General features: G+C 42.3%; 1 protein-coding gene across 1 annotated transcript; it reads left to right on the forward strand.

Annotated features, from left to right (window-relative positions):
* On the forward strand, positions 1–27338 carry PDCD11 (programmed cell death 11). Its single transcript, XM_084289769.1, has 36 exons — positions 1–117; positions 938–1055; positions 1612–1743; positions 1922–2089; positions 2968–3129; positions 3771–3894; positions 4253–4434; positions 4966–5073; positions 5555–5761; positions 6089–6213; positions 6833–6893; positions 7274–7420; positions 7547–7798; positions 8086–8229; positions 8857–9057; positions 9631–9801; positions 10175–10394; positions 11737–11886; positions 12919–13034; positions 13540–14060; positions 14549–14611; positions 15102–15198; positions 15707–15796; positions 16117–16219; positions 16764–16941; positions 17644–17700; positions 18290–18412; positions 18704–18826; positions 19047–19251; positions 19606–19728; positions 20063–20209; positions 21195–21445; positions 22083–22251; positions 22520–22673; positions 23184–23349; positions 23965–27338. Exons 2-36 carry the CDS (start codon positions 948–950, stop codon positions 24134–24136), a joined length of 5520 nt encoding a protein of 1839 aa, XP_084145895.1. The 5' UTR covers positions 1–117; positions 938–947; the 3' UTR covers positions 24137–27338.
* The last annotated feature ends 159 nt before the right edge of the window (positions 27339–27497 follow it).

Here is a 27497-nt window from a genome sequence, read left to right on the forward strand (position 1 = left end):
GAACGCGTGTGGTGGGGCCGGGCATGGCGGCGGCCGCCGGTGACGGGAGGTGAGGGAGAGGTGCGGGTACGGCTCGGTGCTGGTCGCCCGGTGTGGGCTCTAAGGGAGCGTGCTGTGGTGAGTTGTGGTGTTACTCCGCGATTTTGAGGTTAAAGGGGGTTTGCGTGTCTCGCGGAATGCTTTAAGTTTGGGTACTCGGTGCTGTAATGGTGATTTTTTGTGAGGGTGGTGTTGGGCAAAGTAATAAAATGTGAGTCGGGACAGTAAGCAAAGCGATCTTTATTTCTTAAGATCCAGTGAGGTTAAGTACGTTTATTAAATATGTATAGAAGTAAGCTTATAGTTCATCCTAAAGGTGCTTAAAATTATATTAACCGTTGAGCATGGTATAAAAAAAAATGCAATCTAAACTTCCCGCTTAAATCCAGATTTACTGCTTAAATCCAAACTTATTTATCGCTAAAATCCAAACTTTCTATGTGATGACTCGTGCTGGTAGTTGTATCTCGTCTGCTGATTGCAGCAAAGATCTGTTCAGGAAACTTACATGGTTAGAGCATTTTTTCTTACACTTTTAACCATTCCTCTAAGAATATTGTTCTAAAAATGGTGCTTCTAAGCGTCTTAAACGCTTGATGCTTCAGTTTTGTAGAATTGGGAGGTAAGTAAGAAGTGTTTGGGATGCACGTGTTCAGGTGGCCCCTTGCAATACTTCTGGTGTACTCAACATCGGATATTCCATGTTTCTATGATAGTCAGATGTTAAATACATTCGCACCTGAGTGGCTTCTTTTTTCCTTACTGACTAACTCAAAAGCAGTCATCTGTTTTCTTGCTTAGTTTTTGGGTAATTCACACTTACACCTCTTCAGCATGCTTGTGAGGAACAAATTTAAGAGCTATGTGTTTATCTTCTATTTTGTCTTTTGTCCTATAGAAGCGCAAGCATGGCATCCATAGAAGAAAACTTCCCCCGAGGGGGCGTCCAGAAAAAACCCACAGAGAAAACAGGAAAAGCACCCAAACCAACGACAGAACAGGACAACTTGTTTGACGTACGTTGTTTTCGTGTTCTTGACTAACTCTCCTCAGAGCTCAGAAAATGACTTGTGATCCTTCTTATCCCTTGGTTCTATAGTAGACTAAAGGGACTTCCAGAAAGAGATAACTGCTGCATTCCTGTTGCATCTAGTATTCTAAAGGTGTGATACTTGTTGAATAGGATGACAAAAAGTTCAATCAAAATTATTGTTCAGAATTTAGCTTTTAAATATTCCACAAGCATCTGATCCTGAGGTACTAAGAATCATATAATAGTTTGGATTGGAAGAGACAGTAGATAGAGAGTAAGTTTGGTCTTTCTCCTTCTGTGCAGTGAAGTGTGGTGCAGTTCACTTTTGCCACTTCTTTCTGCTCCCAAAATTCACAATCTCAGCCCAAAAGGAGATATTTTGGAGGACTTGCATTTAGATGTATCAGCAAGCTCATTTCCTCTTTTCTCTGATCTAGCATTTTCCTCTAACATTATTCCTGGCAGTGGAGTCTTGCCTTACCACAGTGTTCATTTTCTCTACTTTTGTTGTTTTCGTCTCTGCTTATAATCTAAATTAGGTTCGCCATGAAGAACAATCCCAGAAAAGAAAAAGGAATCAGGAGGATCTCGGAAAGCGGAAAAAGTTCAAGGCAGACAGAAAAGCTGGTGCTAAAGACAATCCTATGAATATTGAACCACTCACATTTGAGGTTTGTGGATAAATGTTCTATTCTGTGTGTCTCTCCTCTCTTAGACTTGTTAAAAAAACATGCTCTCCCTCATTAAATCTGTAAAATACAACAGTAGTTTAGGACAGAAATGTGTCTACCGTACTGCTATTCACTGACTTGCCAAGATACCCACTGTGTACTATTTTTGTTTTCCCAGCACCTTTGTGAGGGGATGCTGCTACTTGGTTGTATCAAAGAGGTCAGTGACTTTGAGCTCGTCATCAGCTTGCCCAATGGACTTACAGGATTTGTGCCAGTCACACAGATCAGCGATGCCTACAGCAAAATGCTGAGCAAGCAGGTGGCCCAAGGGGAAGTCCTGGAGGTGAGACTTCGGGTCAGGGCTGTGATTTGTGTCCGGGAAGTATTAATAATACCCCAGAATCAACACTGAGACCTTGCTTAGGACCTTGGTTCCTGGTGTCTCACTGGCTGACTTCAGTTTGATTATCTACGATGGCTTAGTCTTGATTAAATAGTGCATGAAGTTCATAGACAGCACGTTGAGGTTGGAGAGATTTGTACTTCTTGCTGCTGTAGCTAAATACTGACCCTTGGCTGTATGTGGTTAAGGGAGGAAGTTATCAAAGTAGTCAGAAGATGATCTGAGGATGCAAATGCCTTTCAGAGGACTTGGTGAATAGTGTGGTCCTTAAAATTTCATTGTGTTTCTGCATGCAATGCGTTGCTGCATAGTGCTAATGTAGGCTGACTGTGGACCCAACTTTCCAAAACAGCCTTTGCTATTTCCTGATATTGCTGATTGCTGAAAAGAAAGAGGATGGGGTAAAATGTTACCGTGTCTCTGCTATCAGCACTCCATAAATTCTCTGAACTTGTGGCATGTGGGACATGCAAGGTGCTAGCCTTTCAGTGGTGATGTTTTCCTGTGCTAAAGAGGGTGGTGAGGTGAGGGTCTCTGGCTTGGTGCTGAGCTGCAACCTTCTAACTCCATCCTGCACAGGATTCCTTTTTTAAGCAAAGCTTACCAGACTTGCTAATGTGAGGGTTCATCCCTGCCTCTATATTGAGATTTTGATGTTTGTGGTATTTCCTGCCTTTTATTGTAGTCTTGGTGGAGAGCAAGTGTTTTCCGATAGGATTTTGGTTTCTAAAGCTACTTCAGTAACAAATTCTGGCCTTCTTGTGTGATGTAATATTGTTGGATTTGTATGCGTTCTTACTTTTATGATCATCTTGCAGGACTTGCATTCTCTCTTGGACATGTATTCTCCAGGGATGCTGGTCAGATGCATTGTGACCAGTGTTGAGAAAAGTGCTGATGGACGTCGGAGTATCAAGTTATCAATCAACCCCAAAAATGTCAATAGGGGTCTGAATGCTTCAGCACTAACATCAGGCATGGTAAGTTCTGGGTCTGCCACAGCCTCTCTAGGCTTTGGAGGTGCCTCTTGAACAGTGCATGGCAGGGGGGTAACGCTTCAGTTTGTCCTTGCATGGTATCAGAGCAGAACACGGAGCTGCTGCTACCAGTGGAATAGACCTGGGAGGAGAGGGCAATATTGGTTCTTGGCTACTGGCCTGAAGGGTGTCACCCATGAAATCCATTCACCTGATTCTGTTTGAATTTGGAAAAATTATTTTATTACTTCTTTCTACATAGGATTCTTTGTTATTTATGCAGACAGTAGTATTTACCAACCTGTCTTGCAGAGGTGCTTTGTCGTTTGTTTCCAGCTTTATGGTTGCAGGTATGTGCCTGCAATTAGAGCACCTGTTATTTTTTATCCCTCTTTTTTTTTTCTTTTTTTTAACCAATGGGTTTATTAACTCTGTACATGCATAGCTAGACAGGGGTACAGTTGAGACCTTGCTGTCAGATGAGCTTGCAAGTAGGAAGGAATGTTGTGTTCCTTCTGCTCTCCAAAATTCTGTTCTCTGTACCAAGTGAGCACACGGGTGGTAAACATCTCGCTAGATGTGTATTCTGTGCAGACTCAGCTGTTTCTTCACATTACTGAACTGCAGTGCTTTCCTCCCAACAGCTGCTCTCAGGCTTTGTGTCTAGTGCAGAAGACCATGGCTACCTCATTGATATTGGAGTCAATGGGACTCATGCTTTTCTGCCTCGTCAGAAAGCCCAAAATTACATCAAAGCAGTCAAGAGAGGTAAGTAGTAGTACAAGAGGAGCTTCTGGGGCTAAAATGGATGTAGAGAATTCCAGAGATTAAAGCCTGTTGTAGCTGTCTTGTTAGTGCACCTCAGTATTATGTTGGAGTCTTTGAGTTGTTGAAAACAGCAGGTTTTTGGCTGGTGGGCAGCAAACTGTTACATTTCAACCTGTTTTCTGCCAGACCGTGTTTCTGCTCCAAGCCCACCCATTTTTGCTGGCAATAGACTTTGACTGAAAGGAGTTCAAACTTCTTAAGAATAGCAGCTCTGAAAAAGCTTTGGAGAAAACTGTAGGCAAAAGACAATCCCTTAGTGTTCCTGGAGGGGTTTTTATGCTGTGGCTTGTGTTTGTAGGGCCTGACTTGAAAATAGGTCAGAACCTGAACTGTGTCATCGAGCAAGTAAAGAATGAGGGAAGAATTGTCCGTTTGTCTGTTGATCGATCAGAGGTTGCTGCATCCCTTGCAACAGAGCAACAGAACTGGACGCTCTCTAATTTACTGCCAGGGCTGGTGGTGAAAGCTAAAGTGCAGAAGGTAAGCTCTGTTTTTGCTGGTGTTCTCTTTAGTTTTTGAGCTTTCCTGAAGATAGATGAAGATGGAGGTTTTGTACCCTGGAAAACTTAGTTTGGGCTCAATTCCATGAGAAAGGCAAGCGCTTTTTTCAGCTAGACACTCCCACTGGGTCCACCTAAGGTCTGATCTTTGCTATGGTTCTGATGGTATGAGTGTAAAGGCTTCAGCCTGGAGATGGTGATGAACCTTAGAGCAGAACAGATTCCATTTTATGCTTCTATGGTCTTTGCCTAGTATTCAACACCGTAGCAGTAGTCTTCAGAATAAATGTGATATTAGCGAAAAAATAAAGGATTACTTTTACAAATCAGTACAGAAAACAAAGTTGTTAGGAGTTTTCCTGTCTATTTTGATGTGCTTGTTGTTTAGCACTTACAGTGGCTTTTTGTGAAGTGTGTGAACTGCACTCACTTTCTGAGCTACGTGAAAACTAATCAACTTATTTTTCTTTTTTCTTGACATCTTTGTGTGTAATTTCCTTCCCCTCTCTAGGTAGATCCACTGGGGATCAGTCTGACCTTTCTGTCTTCCTTCACTGGCATTGTGGATTTCATGCACGTGGACCCAGATAAATCCATGAACTATTCTCCAAATCAAGTGGTAAGGAGAAAGTGAAACACAAATAGAAATGGTATGTTGCTTACAACATCCTTCCCCAAAATGCTGCTGGAGAAGATAATGGATATTTTTCAGTGGAATCATCTCTGAAATCTTAGTGATGATAGTTGTCTTCTTTATTTGAATTACCATCATGGCTACTTTAGAGCTGTAAAAAGCAAAGCCGTTCCAGGGGTAATGGAAGACTTGTTTGGGAAGCGTGAGAGACTTGCGGATGGTGGCAAATGACTTGTGCAGTTGTTTCCCTCATTGCATTGAGGGAACTAGCCCATAAACAGATGGAAGCAAAAACCTCTTGATCTGTAAGCTGTAAAAACTGAGATGATTGTTTTGGTAGCAATATGGGAAAGTGTTCCTGTGAGCAGAGTTCAGGCATCAAGCAGGTCTAAAAAAGCCATGAATTGTATGACTTTCTTCTGTTTTGTATGTGAACTGGTATTTAACAAACATTACCTTCTCCTAGGTGAAAGCCTGTATCCTCTCTGTTCATCCCACCGCCAAGGTGGTACGGCTCACTCTGCGGCAGTCGTTCCTCAATCCTGGAGGATCCCCAAACCAACTCTCCAATGATCGCATAGGGGCAGTGGTGGAGGAGTCAACGGTGAAGGCTTTCTACAAGCAGTTTGGTGCCATCTTTGAGCTTGATGATGGCACTCATGCATTCGCACGGGTAAGTACCAGGGCAGGGAGGGAACTCCTTCATAGATACCAGCTTCTTGGGAAAGAAAGGTAGGACAAGGTTTTACTTTCTCCCTTTAATGTTCTTTGTGAGACTAAAACAACAAAATCTGTAAGATGTTGACTAAATCTAGCCTCTCCTATTTGGGTTGGAGCGTAGCTGAGTTGTTCAAGGACTGATGGAACCTGTTGCACAAAGAGTATGTTAGAAAAAAATATTTTTGTCAGCTGCTACTACTTCAGTGTAAGGTCTTCCTTAAGTTTATTTGTAAGTGCTTCCTTTTCCAGATACTAAATTGCTATTTGTTTTTTTTTCTAGTTGAAACATCTGTCAAAAAACAGAAAATCCTTTAAACCTGCAGCATTTAAGGCAGGATGTAAACATAAATGTCGTATCATTGACTACAGCCTGATGGACGAGATGTGTATTTTATCTCTGAAGTAGTAAGTGCCATAGACTCTTCTAAGAAACTGATCGAAGAATTAGAGGGGTTTGGTCAGCATGGAAGATACTACATTGCTTTGCTGAACTGGAACTTGCCATTTGTTTGTTTTTTTTTTTTTTGGCCTCTATCTGTATTGTCTCATGTCAGGTTGTCTAGATATCTCATGTATCCTACCCTAGCCATAGGGTGACCACCTGTATGGTTGGTGGGCTGAGGCTGAAAGAATTTTACTGAGATCATGTCAGAAGATTGACTGAACAGGAAACTGAATGTTGTTCTTCCAAGTCCCAGTCCATTTTGCTCCTCTATCTTAGTGTTTCCATCTGTAGCTTTAAGTAGTGAAGACAATAGGGTTCCCCTTACTTGGAGCCATGCGTAGCGGCTGTCACCTGGAATGGAACCTGGTAAACCTCCCTAAACTTTGTCCAGAGAGCTGTGCTGGGAGTAAAACACAGAATTGCTGCTGGCAGTAAAACACAGAAATCTGGTGTTGTAAAGTGCTGGGTATGCATGGGATAATGGGTATTTGGGACACGGTGTAAAGGGGATTGTTTCTCTTATCCTGGGTTCTCTTCAAGTTGACTGACTGGTCATCTCTTACTGTGTCTTTTTCCTAGTCAAGTTATTGGAGCTCGTTTTCTGCAGTACCAGGATATTCACACAGGGGATGTGGTGCAGGTGAGCTCCTGGAGGACTGACACTATGATGCAATTGTAATTAAAGAACTGATCTAGCTAATATGCATTTCTTCTGCTTGATGTGTGTATTCAACTTCTGATTCAGACTAGTGACGGGAAAGCGAGAAGGAAGACCTTTCCTTGTAGGATTTACAGAGGTAGCCTACGTTTAGGGAAGATAGGTTGTAAAATAAACTTATACAATATGTAACGGTTAATAGGTCAGATTTATTAGGTGTAGTGTGGGTTACACTAAGATTTTATGGAGCACTGTCAAATTTCATGATGGGATGTGGTACAGTGTCTTGGCTGTTTCCTGTCTATGCACAGTCTGCTGTTCTTGTGGAATGTACTGATCCTTTTCTATCCCTTGGGTTCTAGGGCAGAGTGTTGGCTCTGAAACCTATTGGGATGCAGGTGAAAGTGACTGATGGAATTAAAGGGCTTGTGCCATCCTTGCATCTTGCTGATGTAATCCTGAAGCAGCCTGAGAAGAAGTACAACATAGGAGATGAAGTCAAGTGTCGGGTGAGAGCTGCCAGAAAGGGTCTTCAGCTGCTTTAAATTGCCATATTTTGTTCTGAAAATAGCAGCTGTATAGATTAGACAATGGCAAATACGTTTTTTAAACACTTTTGTACTCTACTCTTGTAGGTGCTAGAGTGCAATCCTGCAGAAAAGAAGCTATTCCTTACTCTAAAGAAAACTCTTATTCAATCAAAACTTCCAATCCTCTCCAAATACGAAGATGCAGAACCAGGTCTGATCACACATGGCTTTGTGGTGTGTGCAAGGGAATTTGGCTGCATTGTGAAGTTCTACAATGATGTCAAAGGTCTGGTACCAAAGAATGAGTTGAGCGCAGAGCCCATATCTTGTCCTGATAAAGTCTTCCAGGAAGGCCAGGTAATTAACGTATCTATGCCATGTCTTGTAAATGAATGTAAAAGAGAAATCTGTAGTTGAGTCAGCTGTAATGTGAATTTTCTCCGGAGGAGTCAACTGCATCAAGAGAGATTCATCTTTCACTTCAAGTAATAGTTTCATCTGTTTAAATGGAGCATGTGAAAGGGACAGCTCTTTGTGTATTTCAGAGCTGTGGGTTTTTTTGGTGTGTTTTCTCGTCTCATTTTGTAGGTGTTAGTAAACCGAGGAGGCCTATTTAAATGTTTGTTTTATCTTTTTTGTTTCAGGTTGTTAAAGTAATGGTTTTAAAGTGTGAGCCCGAGCAGGAAAGGCTCTTGCTGTCCTTCAAGTTATCAAGCATGTCTGCACCTGAGGGCAAAAGTGAACATACTCCAAAGAAGAAACAGGAAGTGAAATATCAAATAGGAGAGGTATTGAATTAAATGACTGTTCCTCTTTTTGTCTCTTTCTAATTGTTTTACCAAAAAATTTGTATTGCTTTGAGCATCTCTGCTTCAAGAAAAGCTGTTGGAGGTCAGGAACTAGCTCTAAGTGTGCATTTCTTATTGTGTGGCCAGATCAAAAACAAGATCTATGTTGTCAGGATAAAGGAGTCCCAGGACAGTCTTATAGGAGTTACTAATTAACGCTTCTATTCCAAGGTGATCTTTCTTCTGGATGCTGCTGAGTGGTATTCATTCCAAAAGCAGCTGCTTATGCTCTCTGGAAAAAGATAACTTCAGTGAAATGTTTTGAAATGTCCTTTCCTTCCTTCTTGTCTTTGGAATGAACAGTTTCCAACACCCTGCACCCTTCAGCCTTCAAATTGAAAGTTATAACCAAAAGAATGTTTCTAGCATTTGGCTTCTCTAGGAGCTGAGAATTACTCTTATTTTACTGTGTTTGCATGCTTCTGAGGCTAAGCCCTGTTTTCATCAGATTTTTCCTTATATAGCTGGGAGGCTGTGTCAGAGCCCCTGGAGCACAGCATTTGGTAACCTGTGCATTCTTGAAAGGCACTTTGGGTTTTATACCATCTTATTTTTTTGTTTTTCCAGATGGTTGATGTGAAAGTCTTGAAGAAGAAAGAGAATGGGCTAGAGGTTTCTATCTTAGAAGATGAAGGCAATGTGATAGCCTCTCTTCCCACAGTGTACCTCTCTGACTTTGTTGCTAACTGCAAGCTCCTGTGGCATTGTCTTCAAGAGGGAGATGTCTTGCCCAGAGTTATGTGCCTAAGCGACAAGGGGGACCGTATTGTATCCTTTGGCATCTCCACCAGTCAAATGTAAGAGGTGGAAGAGAAGAAAGGGGTGGGGGAAAGGAAAGAAGTGTGTGTCAGGAATCCAGAGTCTCTGCAACAAACTAGTTAATGTGTTGGAGTGTAAGTGTCTGTCACGTTATCTGTGTTTCAGAGAGTCATTATAATTTGTTTGTGTTAAGTGAAGCTTGGCTGCTGCTTAGCATTCTACTAAGACCAGCACTTGGTTGCGAAATCACTGAGCTTCCCAACCAGCTTCTGGGCATCAGCATTGATCAAATCACAACCATAGCAAAAAAATTGCTCTTGTTATAGCAGAAAGGCAGGACTGAAATATTAAGAAATTTTCACTTCAGCTGGTGTGAAACATACATCTTTAATGCTGAGGAGCTTAAGAGACATTGATTGCTAAATTTTAGTGTAGGGGCAGCAAGATTGTAACTGAAACTGTAGCATTACTGCCTAATCTTCCAAAAGTGCTGTAGATCAGTGGCTAGCAGAACCAAGAGATTTGATTGGCATCAGGCTCCTTTCATTCGTCTTTTCCCAGTTTTCCTAACTGTTTGTTCAGATACTGTGCAGGAAGTCTGCGGTGATTTCTGCTGTACAGGAGGAGCAAGTCGTGAGAAATTTCTCTGAAATCCAGCCTGGGATGCTGTTGACTGGTTACGTGAGGAATGTTATGCACTTTGGAGTGTTTGTGGAGTTTCCTTTTGGTGTGACAGGACTGGCACCCAAAGTGGTAAGTCATGCATTCACTTGTCTTTGGAAAACAGCATGTATAATCAGCAAAAAAAGGTTGAAATGTTTTTTAAGCAAGGTTGGTGGGAACAGTAGTGTTGGGGGGGTCCTGCATTTATACAGCTTCCCTCAGTGGGATAAAAAACACTTCTAATCATGTGTTTTTATTCACTTCCAAAATGAAGAAAAGGACTTTAATCAGGGATTTCACGTGATGTTTCATGTGACTTCAGTAATTGATTTTAATTGACAGCTTTCTCTTAATTTGGTTAATTTTTTGTGTTTTCAAGAAAACCCTTCTCAAGAGCCCTGCAGGTGGCTGATAATTAGCATCTGTGCTCAATAATCCTTACTGCTTTGTTTTCTCTGCACAGAGCATGAGTGACAAGTTTGTGACAGACACCAAGGACCACTTTGTGGTGGGACAGACTGTGATTGCAAAGGTGATGAGCACTGATGAGGAGAAGCAGCGCGTGCTCCTTAATCTGAAGGTGTCAGAGTGCAGCTCAGGCAATCCAGCTGCAGAGAGCTTTTCCCTACTGAATCAATATTTCAAGGAGGTGAAGGAAATCAGGAACTTGTTGAAAAGAAGAGGTAAAAGATTGCACATGTTCTGCCAAAAGCGATCATATCCCAAAAATGGGTTTCCAGAGGTACAAAAAGGGACAACTGTTTTCCTTTTAAATGAAAGAGAGCTCAGTTGAAGCAGAGACTTGGCTTTCAAGACCAGTTGATTAGTAAAAGGATGTATGTGTAGTGTCTGCTATTGACAAGAAGGCTTTTTGGAACTACAGCTGGAACAAGCCAAAGCATCTGCTCTTTTCACTGAAGTCTGCTAGGTTTCTGGCATTGGTTTGAGGTTAAAACTTAAAGAATTAAAAGTAAGAGAATAAGTGGATGAAGTGTGGGGGAGATGCAATGGAACCAGTAGATGGGTACCTCAAAATATCGGTGAAGTTAAAAATGAGAGAGAACAGGGTGAGATTAGATGGTCTGTGGACCAAAGCCTTTCTGCAGGAGACCATTTTTCAGTGTGAATATTTGTAATAGCTTTATGAACCAGTCTAAAAGTTAAGAAACTGAGGCAGTAACATTTCTAACTTCATCTAACATTTTAACTGGCAGTGAAGGACCCTAGCATTCTTTCTAATGGATAATTAAGAACTGTTCCTACTATTCTTATGATGTAGAAATCCCTGTTTGTGCACACTGTAATCATTAACTTGTTTTTTTTTTTATTACTGATATAGGTGCATGGAATGCCTGATTTTTTTTCACGGAGAGGTTTTTTAAACTGTTCTGAGTCTTAGCTAGGATCTGCTCAACTGGAAGCTATAGTGTTGCCTCAACTAGCTTCAGCACTAGGATAACTATGCTGGCACTCGAATTTTGTGACAGCCCAAACGTAGTACTCATATGAGTTTGTGCAAATGGATTTTTCTACTTGTATTACAGGTTTGCTGAAGAAGTCCTTCAGCAAATGTTTTCTAAAATGGAGTTTTATTAGTATTGGGAATACTGGATATCTCACTTTTTTAAAATCAAGTTCTGACTGCCTTTTTAGGGTCCCTATATGCAGTAATGTTTCATGTTTTGTTTCCTATGATTGTGAAGTGATGTATCTGTTTTGTGTTTTTTAGTATTAATTCCTGTTTGCTTTCACCTTTTACTATATCCAGTGCTGTGTGCTACTCTTCCTAGAGAGAATGTTTTCCAGTATAACAGTTACCCAGTCACAAATGTTTCTACTTAGATTAAGTCATAGAACTTACTTCTTTGTATCTTTACAGATTCAGGGGCCTAAACTGTGTTTTCCTTGATAGATGTGGATGTGAATGCTTGTTCATGTTCTCTTGGGAAAATGTGAAAACTTTATTATGCTAAGAAATGGCACGGGTAAAACTCACTGGTCAAACCTCTTTGTTTTTTCTAAAAGAGTCTGGCATAGCCCGAAGCCTTTGTGAATTGATGCCTGGGAAGGAGCTGCAGCTGGTTGTGCAGGATGTGAAGGAGGATGGCTCAGCACTGTTCAGTGGCAGCTGTGTGAAAGGCTTGACTGTAACAGCCACTCGCTATCATTTGGGAGGTAGGGCATCTTTTATTTGACTACATGCTTTGGCTTTTGCTCTTGTAGTGTGAAACCTCCATCACGAAATTAATTCTGATGAGGAATCAACACGGGAGGAATCTGCTCAGAGTAGGGACAGGCTCAAAGAGGTAGTTCAGTTTTCTGATGTCTCGCTGATCCATTTGCATCATTTGGAATGCATTGCTTAAGCCTCCCTGTGCCACTGTTAACTAGTTCGTAAGACAGACCTAATCCTGCCTCATATCTCAAGCATCTTGTAAGATTTAGTTAGTGCTTTGAAGTCTTTGTCTATGTACATAGACAAAGTATAGAGATAAATACTCATACAAGCTCCAGCTTACTGTCTTTTTTTACTTTCTCTGGAAGTGCGTTCTTTGGACTATTCTCCATATGAAATTGCTGTTAATTTTTCTTCTAAATCGATGTAAATTTAAAATAGGGCTGCAATTTCAGTATTTTGTGATTCGGTGATTAAAGCAGTGAAATGGCCTATTACACAGAACCCAACAAACGCATGCAGAGATAATGAATAAATCAATTAAACCAATCTCAAATGTTAAGTTCAGCAGGAGTGGAAACCCAGCATTTCTACATTCAGAAGAGTGTTTGCTTCATCAGCAGCAAATAGACTTTTTTCTACAAAAATTGTAATCTCTTGCAAAACCTGTCTTACTTTGAATTTGTGTTTAGTCAGTCTCTTGTCAATGTTATTCAGAGCTGCATCTTTTGTAAAAGTCAATTTAGTTCTTCCATAAAAGTATCGGACTCATTTTTCCAAATAAAAAACCCTTTTTTTTTCCTCCTTACCATTAATGTTGGAAGAATCTGTTCTCTTCTTAACTTAGTACCAGATATATAATACATCTAACTTAGCTCAAGTAACTTAGTTAAAATTAGCAACTAAGCAGTCTCTTTACCACTGCAGTTCTTAAGAATTAAACCTGAACCACTTATCTGTCATGTGCCACTAGCTCAGTAGCTCGAAATTCTTCACTGTCATCATGATGTAATCTTTGTTCTAATTTGTAGATAAAAGTATTGCTCCTGGTGAGAAGACAAAGGGATTGGTTCTTCATGTGGATGCCCTCACATCCAAGGTGTATGTTTCTCTTCGAGAAGAACTGTTAAAGCAAAGACCCAAGCAAGTATGTGTTCAGTTCTAAGACCTGAGTGTTTCTGTTCACGTGTCAAAGTCCGGTGGGTGAATTTTGAAGGAGTGGGCTGTTTCCTTCTTCAGAGCTTTAGACCTCTTTATGGCCTCTCGGTACTTAAAGTTGTTTTACAAAAAAGTTCAAGAGCCACTCTTTGCTCAATCAGATAATGATGGGACAAGGAGGAATGTTTTTAAACTAAAAGAGGGGCGATTTAGATTAGAGATTAGGAGGAAATTCTTCAGTCAGAGGGTGGTGAGAAACTGGAGCAGGTTGCCCAGAGAGGTTGTGGATGCCCTGTCTGTGGAGGTGGTGTTCAAGACCAGGTTAGATGAGTCCCTGAGCAACCTGATCTAGTGGATGTCATCCTTGTCTGTGGCAGGGGGGTTGGAACTAGATGTTTTTTAAAAGTCCCTCCAAATTCAAGCCATTCTATGAGGTAGAGCGAAGGGGATCAGAATCTCAGCTGAGGGAAGTCACTCTCTCCTTTTCTGTCTAGCAACTCACAGAGAACTCCCAGCACTCTGCCATTGTGCAGCACATAGCAGAAGAGTTTGCCATCGTGTCTCTGGAAACAGGCCAGCTGGCAGCTATCCCCATAGCCTCTCACTTCAATGATACCTTCCGCTTCGACTCAGAAAAACTGAAGGTGGGACAGACAATCTATGTAACCCTAAAAATGGTGAAGGTGAATGACCATGGAGTTGTGTTAGCAGTACAAGACCCAGCAAAGAAGAATGTTTTTGTAAGGGTCCGGAAAGAATCCGAGACAACTTTAGAAGAGATGCTTGCTGCTGCTGTGACACACTCTCTTTCTGTGGGGGATATCGTCACTGGTACTGTTAAATCCGTCAAACCAACCCATGTCACAGTTGCTATTGATGACAAGTTGACAGGTTCAATCCATGCATCCCGGATTCTGGATGAAGTGCCCATAGACTCTTTTCCAACACACGCTCTGAAAGCTGGACAGAAGGTGACTGCCCGGGTCATTGGAGGCAGAGATGTGAATACTCACAGGTGGGAATATAAGCATATAATACTGCTTTTTGGGAAATGTGAGAAGTTGCACAGTCACTTAATTCAAATGATCTAGGCTGTTATGTCTGTCACCAGATGCTGTTGCAGCTACCATTGCTGGAGTAGTTGAGACCTTGAGAAAATCTGCTCCTTTGTTGTATTCCAAATCCATGTTTCGGTGTATTAACTCTCTCTACCTATGTCAGTGTATTTATCTGGAGTGTAGGTAGATTAGACATATTTCTTGCAGTCTTTTATGGTTCAGTGGAAACCTCAAATGCAAGCGGAATCTGTCTCCAGACAGTCAATTCGCTGAAGTACTTTGGATACCTAAATTACCACTGAAATAGTGCTAGGAAGGGCTAAAACAGGAAGGCTTGGTAGTTCTAGGGAAGTTTCACTGTTTTTTGTCAATGCAGAGGGATTACATGTGGCTGGGGGCTGGTGAGGTCATGAGAAGAAACTTTGATCATCTTCCTATTCTTTAGGTATCTGCCCATCACCCATCCACACTTCACACGGTCTATTCCGGAGCTCAGCATTCGACCAAGGTGAGCATTGGCCTCTGAGCTGTTTGCAGATGTTTCACAGACCTTGTATTCATGTAACTTCTCTGCCTTGTTCCTCCTTTTTATGAAGGAGCTGACCATAAGTAAAGAGTTGCAGATGTAGCAAGGCCTCATGCTTTTTTTTTTTATTATTATTATTATTATTTTTTTTAACCTTAACTTGGATCTGAATTCTGCTATAGATCACGGTGCTCTCCTAGCGCGTGACTTCCTTTGAACATCCTTTTGGCTTGAGGTGCTGCCAGTCTGGACCCTGGAATGTCCCTTCATGTTGGCAGGATTCCTTCTTAAACCCAGGGAAGGATTAATTCCCTGTGGAAGGATGCAGCAGGGGAGGGGATAGGGATGCATATCCCAAACACATTGTCACAGTAGCATTGACTCATCGCAGTCTCCTGGGTTTCTAATTCCTATCTGTATTGCTAGGACCAAATATTCTTATTGATGTCCTCTTTCTTTCTATTGCAAACAGTGAAATAGAAGGGGAAGCTGAAACAATGAAAGATGGCACCCTCAAGAAACCTGGACTCTACAGTGTTGGACAGACAGTCACCTGTTTTGTGAAGAAGGTGAGGTCAGAGGATTCCTAAAATGTGTGCTGGGGGAGACAGCAATTGAAGGTGACCCCACAGGCTTTAGCTTAAACCTGTAAACAAACTACCAATTCTTCATTAACCATGAGAGTGGCCCATGCAAAGCGCAGCCTCTTATAGGGAGAATAGAGGAAAGGCACATTTTCTATTCTTGAGAGGGTCAAGCTGATGGAAACTCTTAGATGTACATCTACTGTCAACAAACAGGCTTCCCACCCTGTGCTCTAGCAAAATGGCTTTGAGATATCATGTATGCCACGTGCACCAAATATGGGCATTGTAGATCCCCTCTGTGTGCTCGCCTGTGAATCACAGAAGCATTATACGCACAAGAATAGAACTGAAATCACTGTTTTTGCCTGGTGTAAGAGCAGAGGCTGTAGTGATCATTTCTCGCCTTAAAAATTAGTGAGTCTACTGAGGAAGAGTTTTTTCCACAAGGTCTTACTCTGTTTTTCTTTTTGTCTGTTTTGTGTCTTCTCAGTACAACGTCCTCAAAAATTGGCTGGAGGTAGAAGTCACCCCTGATATTCGAGGAAGAGTCCCTCATCTGATGCTGTCTCCGAGCACCAAGGTAAGAGGTGATTATAGGTAAACTACACACGTTTTTCTATGCGTGTGGCTGCAAGTAATGGCCAGAGACACTTTGACATCCATGTGAACTCAAGCCTAGTGCTCTGCTCTAGGCATCATGCCCTTCACTGATAAGCAAATACTGTGCCTGGAGCTAGTTCAGTCCAGGATAACAGAGCCATTGTAGGAAGGCTGAGCTGTCTGTCAAGGGTACACATCTAAGATACATTTAGAAAGTGTAAAGCTTCGTGGGAGAGTATAGCAGTCAGCGTTGTCCAATGCTCTTCCTAGTAATAAGCTGAGGTCTGTTTTTCCTTTCAGGTCTTAAAACATCCAGAAAAGAACTTCAAAAATGGACAAGCCTTGTCTGCTACAGTGACTGGAACAGGTGTCACCGAAACAAACCTCTTCTTGTCACTCATAGGTATGGTGACAAGTAGTCATACCTATAGTGACTATAGGTATAGCAGGAGCTGCCTGCATATGATCCTTTTCTTAGAGGAGAGTCTGCACTGACCTCTCCAGGGAAGCTATTGCACTCCAGAGCCAAGCTGTACCTCTTGTAGGACAGAACTAATGCCTGGGACACTCACCCAGGTGTAGCAGTGTGTAAGGTGATAGAGCTCAGACCTTTAGTCTAAAGAATTGCTTGCCTACTGTCTCAGACTGAAGTCTTTCTTTGAGCCTTTATGAATATATTGCCTTCTGATCTCAAACATAAGGTAGAACATTTGTCAGTTATCCTGTATCTTAGAACTGTGCAATTAAGGGACTTCTGTGCTATCAAGGCAAATGTTACTGTAAACAACACAAAGACTGTACCTTGCCAAAAGCTTGTGGGTTTGATATGTGACTAGGTAACTAAAATCAGCAAAATCAGCTTCATTGGCTCAGTATCTTTGTTGCCTTGGTTGCATGCTTTTGGGGTGTTATGAAGCCTTCTCTCTCCTTTGATTTTTTTTTTCCAGGAATTCCGTCACTGCAACAGGGTACCATCACTGTAGGTGTGATAGCAAAGATGATTCCTCACGTTGGTTTGACCGTCACACTGCCAGGTGGGAAGACTGGCAAAGTCAGTATCTTTCACCTGAGTGATAAGTACACAGAGAATCCTCTGAGTGACTTCAAAGTTGGCAAGGTTGTCAGGTCAGTAACTTTCTTGTTTCTTCAAGTAGCAAGGCGTAGAAATAAATCCCTCTCTGGTGGCAGTCTTTTCACTGATGTCAGACCTGTAAGGTTCAGCCTTTGGCTATGAAGTAACACGGACTTTCTGGGTCAAATGTATTTCAATCTCAAGAAACTGAGGTTTATGAATGCTAAAGCATAGTGTTGTTTTGCCTCTAGAAGAGAAGGTTATAACCTTTTTAAATGTTTGGCTGAAAAAGCCTTGTACTTTCTTTGTATGAATGCTTATTTTGGCTGCCTTCTTGGGCTGCCTTTTGAGAGAAAATACTCTCTTAGCTAAGGTGCTGTTGGGACTGAGAGATGTCAGTTATCCCAGCTCTGCTGTGGTTCTATTTGGCAAGTCAGCTGTCTTTACATGTGTAATGTACACATAATTGCATTTCCCTACTACACAGACTTGATGGGAATGCTGGAGGGTACAACAGACCAAGTTGTTCGGCTGTAGCAATCTCCAATTCTTTTGTACTCATAATAGAGGTACAACAAGTAGACTTGTTCCAAAAAGCCCTTTACCTGGTGTCATGATCCTTTCTGTCAAGCTGGTTTGTGTGGTTTGTTTCCTCTAGAGCTTTGTTCTGCTGGTGAAAATACCTGTTTTCCACTTGTGGCTTTATTCAGTAGGTATAAAAGCTTTCTGTTTAACCCCCTTACTCTGCCACGCAGGTGTTACATCCTCGCCAACGAGAATGGCAAAATCCAGTTATCTCTTCGGCAATCCAGGTAGGTGTCTTCCCTCCAGACTGTCAATTTCCAGACTGTCTGTGATGAAAAAGATTGTCCAACCGCTACTGGATTTCATTGTTCATTATAAAGTGTTCAAAAGACAAGGACTAGATTTTATTTTATTTTTTATCTTTAAATGATAAGACTTGTTCCTACAAGAATTATTTTTCTAGTGCATCAACAAGTCTGGAAAACCCGACACTTAATGTAGAGCTGATCAAGAGTTTTCAGATAGAATTTTTGTTTTGCATCATTTCTCAACTTGATTTGACAGCATTTCTTGTTGTTGTTTGTGAAGAAACAAAGCTCCTGCAGTGAGTTTGCAATTCAAACACTTTATTTTCAGTGTTCAGCTGAATTTGGACCGTTTTGAGTAAAAAGCAGACTGTCTTAAATGTCCTTTAAAACAGCCTCATGTATTGTCTGCTCTATACAACAAAAATGCATAAATCATGTTGGAATGAAGTATCTTAGAAACAAATGGGGGCTGCTGTTAATACTGATTTATTTTTTTTAATATCCAGAGCAGAATGTGGTATCCCTTGGTGAATGAGTGCTTTACTTTCTAACCTCTCTTTTCCTTTAGACTAAACCCAAGGAACAGCAGCAAAGTGGAGGATCCTGAAATAACATCTACTAAGGATGTTAAAAAAGGCCAGCTAGTAAGAGGCTACGTCAAATCAGTCACTCCATCAGGTGTATTCTTTGGGTGAGTAACAAAAATTATACCGCAAAATAAGGGATCCTGGCAAACTTTGGATATAGAATTCTGGGATTTTGTTTAGGGGAGTGTCTGGTGTAGTTCTGTGTTGCAAAATGGATTTCATCCTGGGAATCAAAATGTCATTGCTTCTTTCTTGAGCCTGGGAAACTAAAGTATGGGAAAAATTTTGTGCCTGTGTAGAACTGATGGTGCCACAGATACCATCATTGTGATTTTTTTCTCTTCCTCTGCTACGGCCTACTATGTGTTTTTTTTTTTTTTTTTTCCTCTTTTCAGCTTGTCTGCATCTCTTCAGGGCCGAATCCTGTTTCAGAATGTTTCCATTTACTATGTACAGAAACACTCCTTATATGAGAAATACCTGCCTGAAGGAAAGTTTCTCACTGCCAAGGTCCTTGGGTAAGTCCGAGGTTCTTGAAAAGGGGTAATCAGTTAGTAGAAGGGAGATGAGGGGGAGAGGTGGGGATGGAAAGAGGGTAATGGTAAATGGTAGGAAGAATTTTTGAAACCAGTTCATGTACTTGCAGTCATTGTAAAGGCTCTTTATTTTTATTTATCTTTCTACTTATTTATTTATTTTGGTTCTCTTTTTCTCACTGTTCCTGGCAATGAACTGAAGTGTAAATAAAAAAGAAAATCACGTTGAGCTGTCTCTCCTGCCTGAAGACACTGGGATGCCAAGTGTCTTGCCTGAATCCCTGGGCTTGCCACGCTATAATGCAGAGGAAGAGAAAAGAGAAGAAGAGAAAAGAGAAGACAAGGCAGAAAGAGAAGAGCGTAAACTGAAGACAAAACGGAGGAGAAAGAGTTCTGAAATTGAGCAGGTACAGGTGTGATTACTCAGGACTTGCTGGAGGGTTTGATTGGTCTAAATAATGTAAGTGACTGGAACTAGCCCCTGGGATCAGGCACAGGAATTCAAATAGGAAAAAAAGATTAAATTACATTGGAGATCAGCAAGTTCAGAAACTGATCCTTTTGGGTTGGAATTAACTGAATAAGCAGCCTGACTGTGTTGCCTATGTGACCTGTCCTGTTGGTCTTGCCAGCATATGTAGGTAAGAGTGAGTTTATTCTGTTGTGTCCATCGTATGAGAGCATAGTGTGCATTCAGAATTGTTTTAAATACTTATCTCAGCTGTTGCCCTTCACTCTGGACTTGTTTCCTCTTGTTGCAGGAGGCAAAGCCAAAAAAAAGGAAGGTCTGTCCAACAGATGAAAATGACAGTGGAATTGAGGTATATTACCGGGAAGAGGAGGATGGTGACCAGGAGGAAGAGGCAGCTGAAAATAAATCTAAGGTGAGAAGCTTGGAGGAGAGCGTGAATTGGACATGACTTCGCAGCCCTGTTGAGATGTATCAGTTCTGGCTGGGATGACAGTAAGCATCATCCTCTCAGATAGGAGTGATACAGACTGGTGTTTGTCAGCTGTGAATGGTGCAAGGTGGATAGGGTTTGAGGTACAGCAAAGGTGACCAGAGTTGATGGTTTTCTGATGGGCTGTTTGCAAGCATGAGAAGTCAATAATACTGTCTGAAGAGAAGTCTCAAACAAACAGCATCTGTGTCTGGTCTCTGTTTAAAATAAATAAATAAATAAAAATAATCAGATTTAAAACCTTTCCTCCAAGCAGATAAGGAAACGCGGTGAAGCTCCCAGGCTGCAGGTATCCACAGGCTTCACCTGGGATGAGGACATGAAAGCGGTGGATATGGCTGTACTGAATCAGAAGGAAGAAAGCTCGGAGAGTGAGGAGGAGGAGGAGAATCCACAGTCTAAGGTGCCGTCCGTGTACTAGTACTGCCTGCATAGAAGCCGCCACATGGTGGCCATAATGTGTTGTCTTGATATTTGCATGTCTGTCTGCCCTATAGCAAAGCCTCTTAACCCAAGGGACTATCCCTGACAGCTAATACAGAGCTTCCTTAACTACTCTGACCCCGGGGTTTAGCAGCAGATAATCTTTGAAGCAGAAGAGAAAAGGCCTTATTTTAGTATGGCTGCATCAAAACAGGGTTTCTCCTGTTGGCATACTACAAAATAAAAACAAGTATGTAGGGTCAAACACTTCCATGAAATTAAAATATTTGTATTTGATTTCATCTGTTTTTTACTTTCCTTTAAATTTGGAATATATTCAGAAAAGCGTGGAGATGGAAAAACATTTTCAAATTACAGCTTTCCTAGAAAAAGCACCAAAAATATTCTTCTGTACTGTGATTTTTAACTTTTTTTTTGTTTGTTTAGAATTGTTCCAGTGTGAGCAATCCAACAAAACTGGAAATGAACTCATGAAATGCTCTGTCTGCTTTTCAGGATTTCCCTTCTCCCTCAAAACTCAACTCTGTAGAGGCTGTGTATGGCCAGTGCTTTGCCCAGGGGATAGCTGCCTTGTGTAGAGAACTCTGCCATTTTCTATTCTCAGTCTAGACATCAGTCACCCTAGTGATCCAGCAACGTACCCTAGTCTTGCACAGTTTCTCCCTATGTATTGTGGTTCTCTAGAGTGTAAGGGAGTGGTGAACACTGGCCTAAATAAAGGGTTTAGATGGAAGAATAAAAGCGTGGGTGGTTGTGAAGTGTGAATACTGCAGTTGGGGTGCAAGGCTAACGAAGTACTTTTGACTCTCAATGTATTTTGGTAATGAAACCAGATTTCCTGTAGTGCTCTTCCTTTTGGAGGTATGAACTGTACATGTGCAGACTCTGCCTGTTGTCACATGAAGTGTCTGCTCTTCCCCAATCCTCTGTTCTTGCTCTTTTAGCCGAAGAAACAAACAAAGAAGGAGAAGGAGCTGGAGAAGCAGAAAAAGGAGAAAGAGCTTTGCAAATTAGAGGCAGCTCTGATGGATCCTAGTCGTCAGCCCCAGTCAGCAGATGATTTTGACCGCCTGGTGCTGAGCAGTCCCGACAGCTCCATCCTCTGGCTGCAGTACATGGCTTTCCACCTCCAGGCTACTGAGATTGAGAAGGCCAGAGCTGTGGCAGAGAGAGCGCTTAAAACAATTTGCTTCAGGTAAGAATGGGGTTCTGCCTTTCTTTGCCCCACAGGATAATGGTGGGTTCATGGTGATGGGAGAAGAATCTTGGTAGCACCGTTGGTGCGTGTGCATGTGAAGTGGAAAAGTCTAAGTGAGCTCAGAAGGATTAAATGGTGGCAATTGTGAGCTGCCCCTTTGAAGGTCTGGCTTGAGTCACCACACTTGGCCTGCAGCTGGCTTGCTGCAGCTTGTGGTCACAGTAACTCCCCAGGGTATCACTGAGCACATGGGCTTACCTCTGAGCAGTTGGAAGGGTTGGGAAGAGCAAAGCACTGTCAGTAATGTCCTTAAATGAAAACATGAAATAAACTGTGAAGCTGTCGTTGCCCTTTTCATAGGGCTACACCCTTGGGTATTAAAGCATCTCCGCAGCATGATTAAGTATATTGTGCTTTCCTGAATCACCTTTGTGGTTTTTAATTATAAACAACAGTGATCAGAAGTTCTAGTGTCAACTGCTGTGCTCTGTTCCAGGAGTGCTGTTTCAGTGAAGGGGTATGCTCCCCTCCCTTGTCTCAGTAACAGGCTACAAGTCAGCGAGTCTTTAGGTGGTTTGCAAAAAGCTGATGAGGGCTGGTAAAAGCCTAAATGTTCTTGTTTGTCTGCTTCAAGGGAAGAACAAGAGAAGCTGAACGTCTGGGTTGCTCTGCTGAACTTAGAGAACATGTATGGTACTGAGGAGACACTGATGAAGGTCTTTGAGAGAGCTGTTCAATACAATGAGCCTCTGAAAGTCTTCCAGCATTTGTGTGACATCTATGCCAATTCTGAGAAGTACAAGGTAAGATAGTGCAAGCAGGTCCCAGGCAAGTATCCCATTCAGTCATGCCATTAAGCTACCAGTCCTGGCTGTGTAAGCTTCCAGGTGCCAGGCATTAGGCCCATCCTGTTCCTAACAGGGATTAACAGTTATGGTTGGTGGCAGAAAAGGAACTACTGATACTTGCCTCTCACAGATGTTCGGAGATGCCTGGGTTGGGAGCACGAGTTTTAGAGCTGCAAGGCTTTATTATGAATCTGTGTGATCTAATCCAACTTTGTCCTTCCAGCAAGCAGAAGAATTGTACCACACAATGCTGAGGCGTTTCCGTCAGGAGAAGTCAGTGTGGCTGAAATACGCCTCTTTCCTCCTGAAGCAAGGCCAGACTGAGGCTACACACAGGCTTTTGGAACGTGCTCTCAAGGCTCTGCCCACTAAAGAACGTAAGCACTCTTCCATATCCGTAATTCAGACTATGCATTGATGGGTCTCCAGTATTTTTGCAATATTGCTGAGCAATATTTCCAATACTGCTTTGCAATATGTCTGTGATAGTGTAATAAGTGAAAACTGCAGCCAGTGGGTGCTGAACATGGTGCCCTTCACTGTAAGGGGAGGGGAAATGTCAACCTGGATATCAAGGCTATACATTATATATAAAGCAACCAAAGCCAAGAGAACTTCTGAGTCTTGCAGACATCAGGATTCATTTTGAATATACATATAAACTTCTGTCATCCACGGAGAGCTGAAATGGGAAGTGAACCGTGACCCTTTCTCCACTGTGATCTTCCACCTTGGACCAGAACTGCTTTACAAAAAGTCATTTGTCTCTGGGTAGAGATTGGTGCTGTCTCTGTTGCTTGCCTGTTCTGCATAATTATAACTCATTTGTGCCTCGTCATAGGGAAGAGGGCTGCTGTGATCCTCTAATATGTCATTGCTTGTTCTAGATGTGGATGTTATTTCAAGGTTTGCACAACTGGAGTTCCGTTTTGGGGACACAGAGCATGCCAAAGCCCTCTTTGATAGCACCCTCAACAGCTACCCCAAGCGGACAGACATCTGGTCAATCTACATGGACATCATGATCAAACATGGCAGCCAGAAGGAAGTGCGGTGAGTTGTGCTACAGCAGGCTGGGGACGGGCAGAGTGTGGTGTTTAGAGTTACATTTTAAAAGAGTAGAGGTGCTTTGCAGCATGGTGATGTTGAGGGCCTCCCAGAGCAAAGGTGGATTTGCATCACCTAGAGAAAGAAAACTGGGGCGTGTGGAAAGGCTTGTCTTCCCCAGGACTGGGGTGACTGCAAGGAGATCTACAAGGCATAGGAGGATTGATTTGTAAGGAGTGCATGACAAAAACTAGAGGACTTGCACTGAGGTTCATCCCTTCCATGTTTTGTAACACAAAACTGAGGAGAACGGTCACTTTTTGACAAGAGTTGACAGAAGGAAGTTCTATTTCCTACACTATAGATCCAGCTGTGGCCACTATATGAATGTAGGGTCAAATACAATGACTGGATCATAGCTTAAGCTGACCGGTGATGTTAAGAGTTCTGCAAGCAAACAGAAGGCTTCTACCTTAAGGTTTTCACCAGTTCTCATGAATCTTTCAAGCAGCTGATTGAATGTCTCCCCTGAGTGTCTGCACTTTGTTCAAATGCAGGTGCAGGGCTTGTGTTGAGTGTTGTCACCAACACAGTGACCTGAATCGCTTTGATTTTTTGCAGGGACATCTTTGAGAAGGTCATACACCTGAACCTGGCACCGAAGAAGATGAAATTCTTCTTTAAACGCTACCTGGATTATGAGAAGAAATATGGCACAGAAGAAACTATCTTGGCTGTTAAAACAGCTGCGCTAGAGTATGTAGAGGCAAAGAGTTCCCTTGCTGACGCCTAAATACAGTACAAGTAAAAGCAGAGAGGCTTGTCTCTCCATGCGAAGTGGGAGCTGAGAGGTGTGCAGTTCCACTGTGGATGTCCATGGACAGTGGATTTCTGGACAGTATTGATCTATGACCAAACCAAACTGAAAGATCAAACAATCTAAGGAAAAGATCTGATGAATGTTTGCAGCTTTGTCTGGATGTTACAAATCTGTGTCTCTTGATGACTTTGAAGACAGTTTTTTAAGTAGAGACTGTTTTATAACCAATAGTGTTGGTGCCTTTATCCTTGTTCTTGTAACTCTCTGGTAAGATGGGTATGTGATCATCCACGTATTTTATAGATGGAGAACTGAAGGTGAGGGGGAAAGCAGGAGATGCAGGCAGGTGATTATCCAATGCAAATGCTGGCAAGTGGGTGCCCAAATTCAAAAGACTAAACTTACTCATTGTAGGTACTCTGAACTCGAAACCAGACTTATCCAGGATCAAACCCTTCTACATCTCTGAATGCCCATTGTTGGCAAGGCTGAATGATTATGCATCTAATTCATTCCCAAATCCACTGGGATCTAGAAACATGTTATTTTACTGCTTACCTCCAGGGAGAGCAGGGTACTGTACATATTCTCATGCTCAGTGCCCTTCTGGGGGAGGAGGCTGCTTTCTTGCAACGTCTAGTTAGCAGCTGCTGCTTTTCTTAAATTAACAGCACAGCTGCAGTGCTGGTATTTATTTTTTTGTGTGTGGATGGATTAGTTACATAATAGAATACGTAAATAAGCGTTGCAATAGAAACCAAGATCCCTTTGAGGTATTATTACTTTATGATTACTGGGGCTATTATTGTCTCTACAGTTGTCAGCAGGGTAAATGAAAGACCTGTGGGTAATTCTGTGCACTGGAGGAGCCCAGTTTAAGCACAGCTTGCTGCTGGGAAGTATGCCCTAGCTGACAACCTGTAGGCATTGCTGTCAGCCTGTGCAAGAAAAGCAGAGAGTGTGTGAGCTCACAGGTTGTGTGATATGGCATGCCAGGAAAACAGGCAGCTCAGCTTCCCTCTTGGTATTCTGGTTGCTTGCACTGGGGTAAAAAGCTGTGCAGGTTTAATATCCTACTTGGAATATTTTTTGTGGAAGCAAATCAAGGCTATGCTCCCCACCCCTTCCTTTGCTCCCAGCCTTTCCCACAAATTGGTAGCTCTTGCCCTGACTCCTTTCTTCCGTCAATACTTTCTTCCTTGTGCTGACCTCACCTCAGCGTTGTCACTGGAGGAGAATGAGTGACTGCCTTGGCAGGGAGGAATATTCATGAGGGTACTGGTGGGCCAGAAGCCCAGGACTCTGTTATGAGGAACTGCTCAGGGTTGCAGAAGAAGGGAGGAAAAAATCCTTACCAATTGCAAACAAGTATTTCTGACTGCAGAGGCTTGTTCTACTCCTCACTGTCAGCATCCCAGTAAATAAACCTCTCCAAGAAGAGGGAGGGAAAATGGATGAGGCTCTGGCCCATCCCAATACATGGAAAACAGCTGGAGTTAATGGTGAGGAGAGAAAAGCAAGCAGAGCGAAGGCTGTGCTGCGCTTATGCTGTGTTCTTAGGATAAACAAATTATTTCACAAGCATTATATGTCTTGTCCCCCTCCTTCAAAGGAGGGAAGGGGAGGAGGAGGAAGTGGCAGTGGAGGTGGTTCAAAGGAAAAACTAGGACTATCACAAAGGAGAGGTGGGAGAAGTAAATGAAGAGGAATAGACACATGCGACTGTTTCAGCAAGCTACCTTGCATCTCCTGACCTGCGTGTGGGGGTGGCATGCGTGTATGCATGTTTGTACCTGAGGGCCAATGAGGAGAAATGCAAATTAACTCTTTCATCTCACGTTAATGCAGTTCTGTTTAACTTGCATATGATCGTTCCTGCAGATTAGTTGATGGTGCAGTTGGGAGCTGGGTCTTCCCACAAATGCAAGGCAAGCATGGAGAAGCTGAGCAGGGGTCCTGGGATGCATCGTCTATTAAGAGGCATAGCCCTCCCTTTCAGTGAGGGAATACCTCCCAGCTATTCCTTGCAAGGGGACATATTTGTAAAGAGATTTCTAAATATGTTTTCCTTGCTGCAGTCATGTGTTCTGACGTACAAAATCTGCACTACTTAATCCAGGAAAAACTAAAAAGTGGAGTTTCTATCTAGAAACTAGAAGAGATGTGGATGTTTAATAGAAAAAATACCCAGTTTTTAGGTTCAAAGAGAATATTGAAATATGCCTTTTGTGCCCCTCTGAGTGAAAAACAAAATCAGAAGGCAATGAAAAAGAACTAATTTAATAGTTTATTTCAAATCTCTTTGTGCTTAAGCCCCTCTGAGTTCAGTGGGTTTGAGTTGTGTTTTTGAACAGTTCAAGGCTTTTCAGTAAAAGGCACAATGTAAATGGAAGTTGTATCTATGATGGAACAGTCCGAGTAGAAAAACCAAACTCCTGCCAATTCTTAACCGTTAGGTATATGGGGTGAAAAGGTATAAGGCATTACCATAAGAATAACCTTTAGGCCAAAGTCAGCACAACATCACAGCAATGGCAGTAATATTATACCTCTTTGGTTCCTCTCTCTCAGTACAGTTAAATCCCCAAAAGAGTCTGCTGCAGGGAGCATTTAAAGTAGTGAAAGGAGTTTTTAAGGAAGTTCAGTGGTGGAAGAGTAGGGAGAAGGCTGTGCCCCCCTATCCCATTCCCACTGTCTCCTGTCACCGTAGGGCTGCAGTGTCAATGCAGCAGGTGAGTTCATGTAATGGATTTTGGCAGGCAAGCTTCTTGCCCCTTTTCCTTGGAAGAAAGATGCTCCATTAGTACAGCTAAGTATAATTACTCAGTGTGCGTGTATGTGTGTATATATAATTATATGTATATAACTAATTCTGGCTGGGGTCTTGCTGCAACTCATCAACACAAACAAGCAGGACTCTCATCCAGTGATGGATGAGCAATGCGATGAGCTGCAGACAGTGCTGTGATTCACTGCGAGTACTGCTCTTCTACCCAGCCAGCTTACCTGAAAGCTGTTCTGCTGATGGTGCCATCTTCAGAGTTATAAACTCATGGCTGCGACCCTTTGGGCTCATTAGAGATGGCTAGGCACTTCAGTAAGGACAAAGAGTTTGGTGTCTTACCCATATTTCAGCTTTGTAATTACAGTGACTTTCTGAATACCAGGAACATTGGTGATTCCTCCTGCCTTAGTCTCTTGATTATTTGGCGTGCTGCTGTATTACTGACCCACTCCTTCCCAGCTGTTACTGCATCCCTGCTGCCACAGGTATTTACCCACTGCTTCCCTCTTGCCCTGCTCTGGGAAGTCTGTAAAGCACTCCATGACCTTT

The sequence above is a fragment of the Netta rufina genome (assembly GCF_964035555.1).
Source record: "Netta rufina genome assembly, chromosome: 7".
Lineage (NCBI taxonomy): Eukaryota > Metazoa > Chordata > Aves > Anseriformes > Anatidae > Netta > Netta rufina.

What these genes read in the sequence shown, in the direction of transcription:
- PDCD11 (XM_084289769.1), top strand. Translation starts at nt 948, where the DNA reads ATGGCATCCATAGAAGAAAACTTCCCCCGAGGGGGCGTCCAGAAAAAA. An exon ending in CATCAAAGCAGTCAAGAGAG is followed by an intron (nt 3,895 to 4,252) that starts GTAAGTAGTAGT and finishes TTGTGTTTGTAG; the next exon opens with GGCCTGACTTGAAAATAGGT. An exon ending in CCATCAGGTGTATTCTTTGG is followed by an intron (nt 18,413 to 18,703) that starts GTGAGTAACAAA and finishes TCCTCTTTTCAG; the next exon opens with CTTGTCTGCATCTCTTCAGG.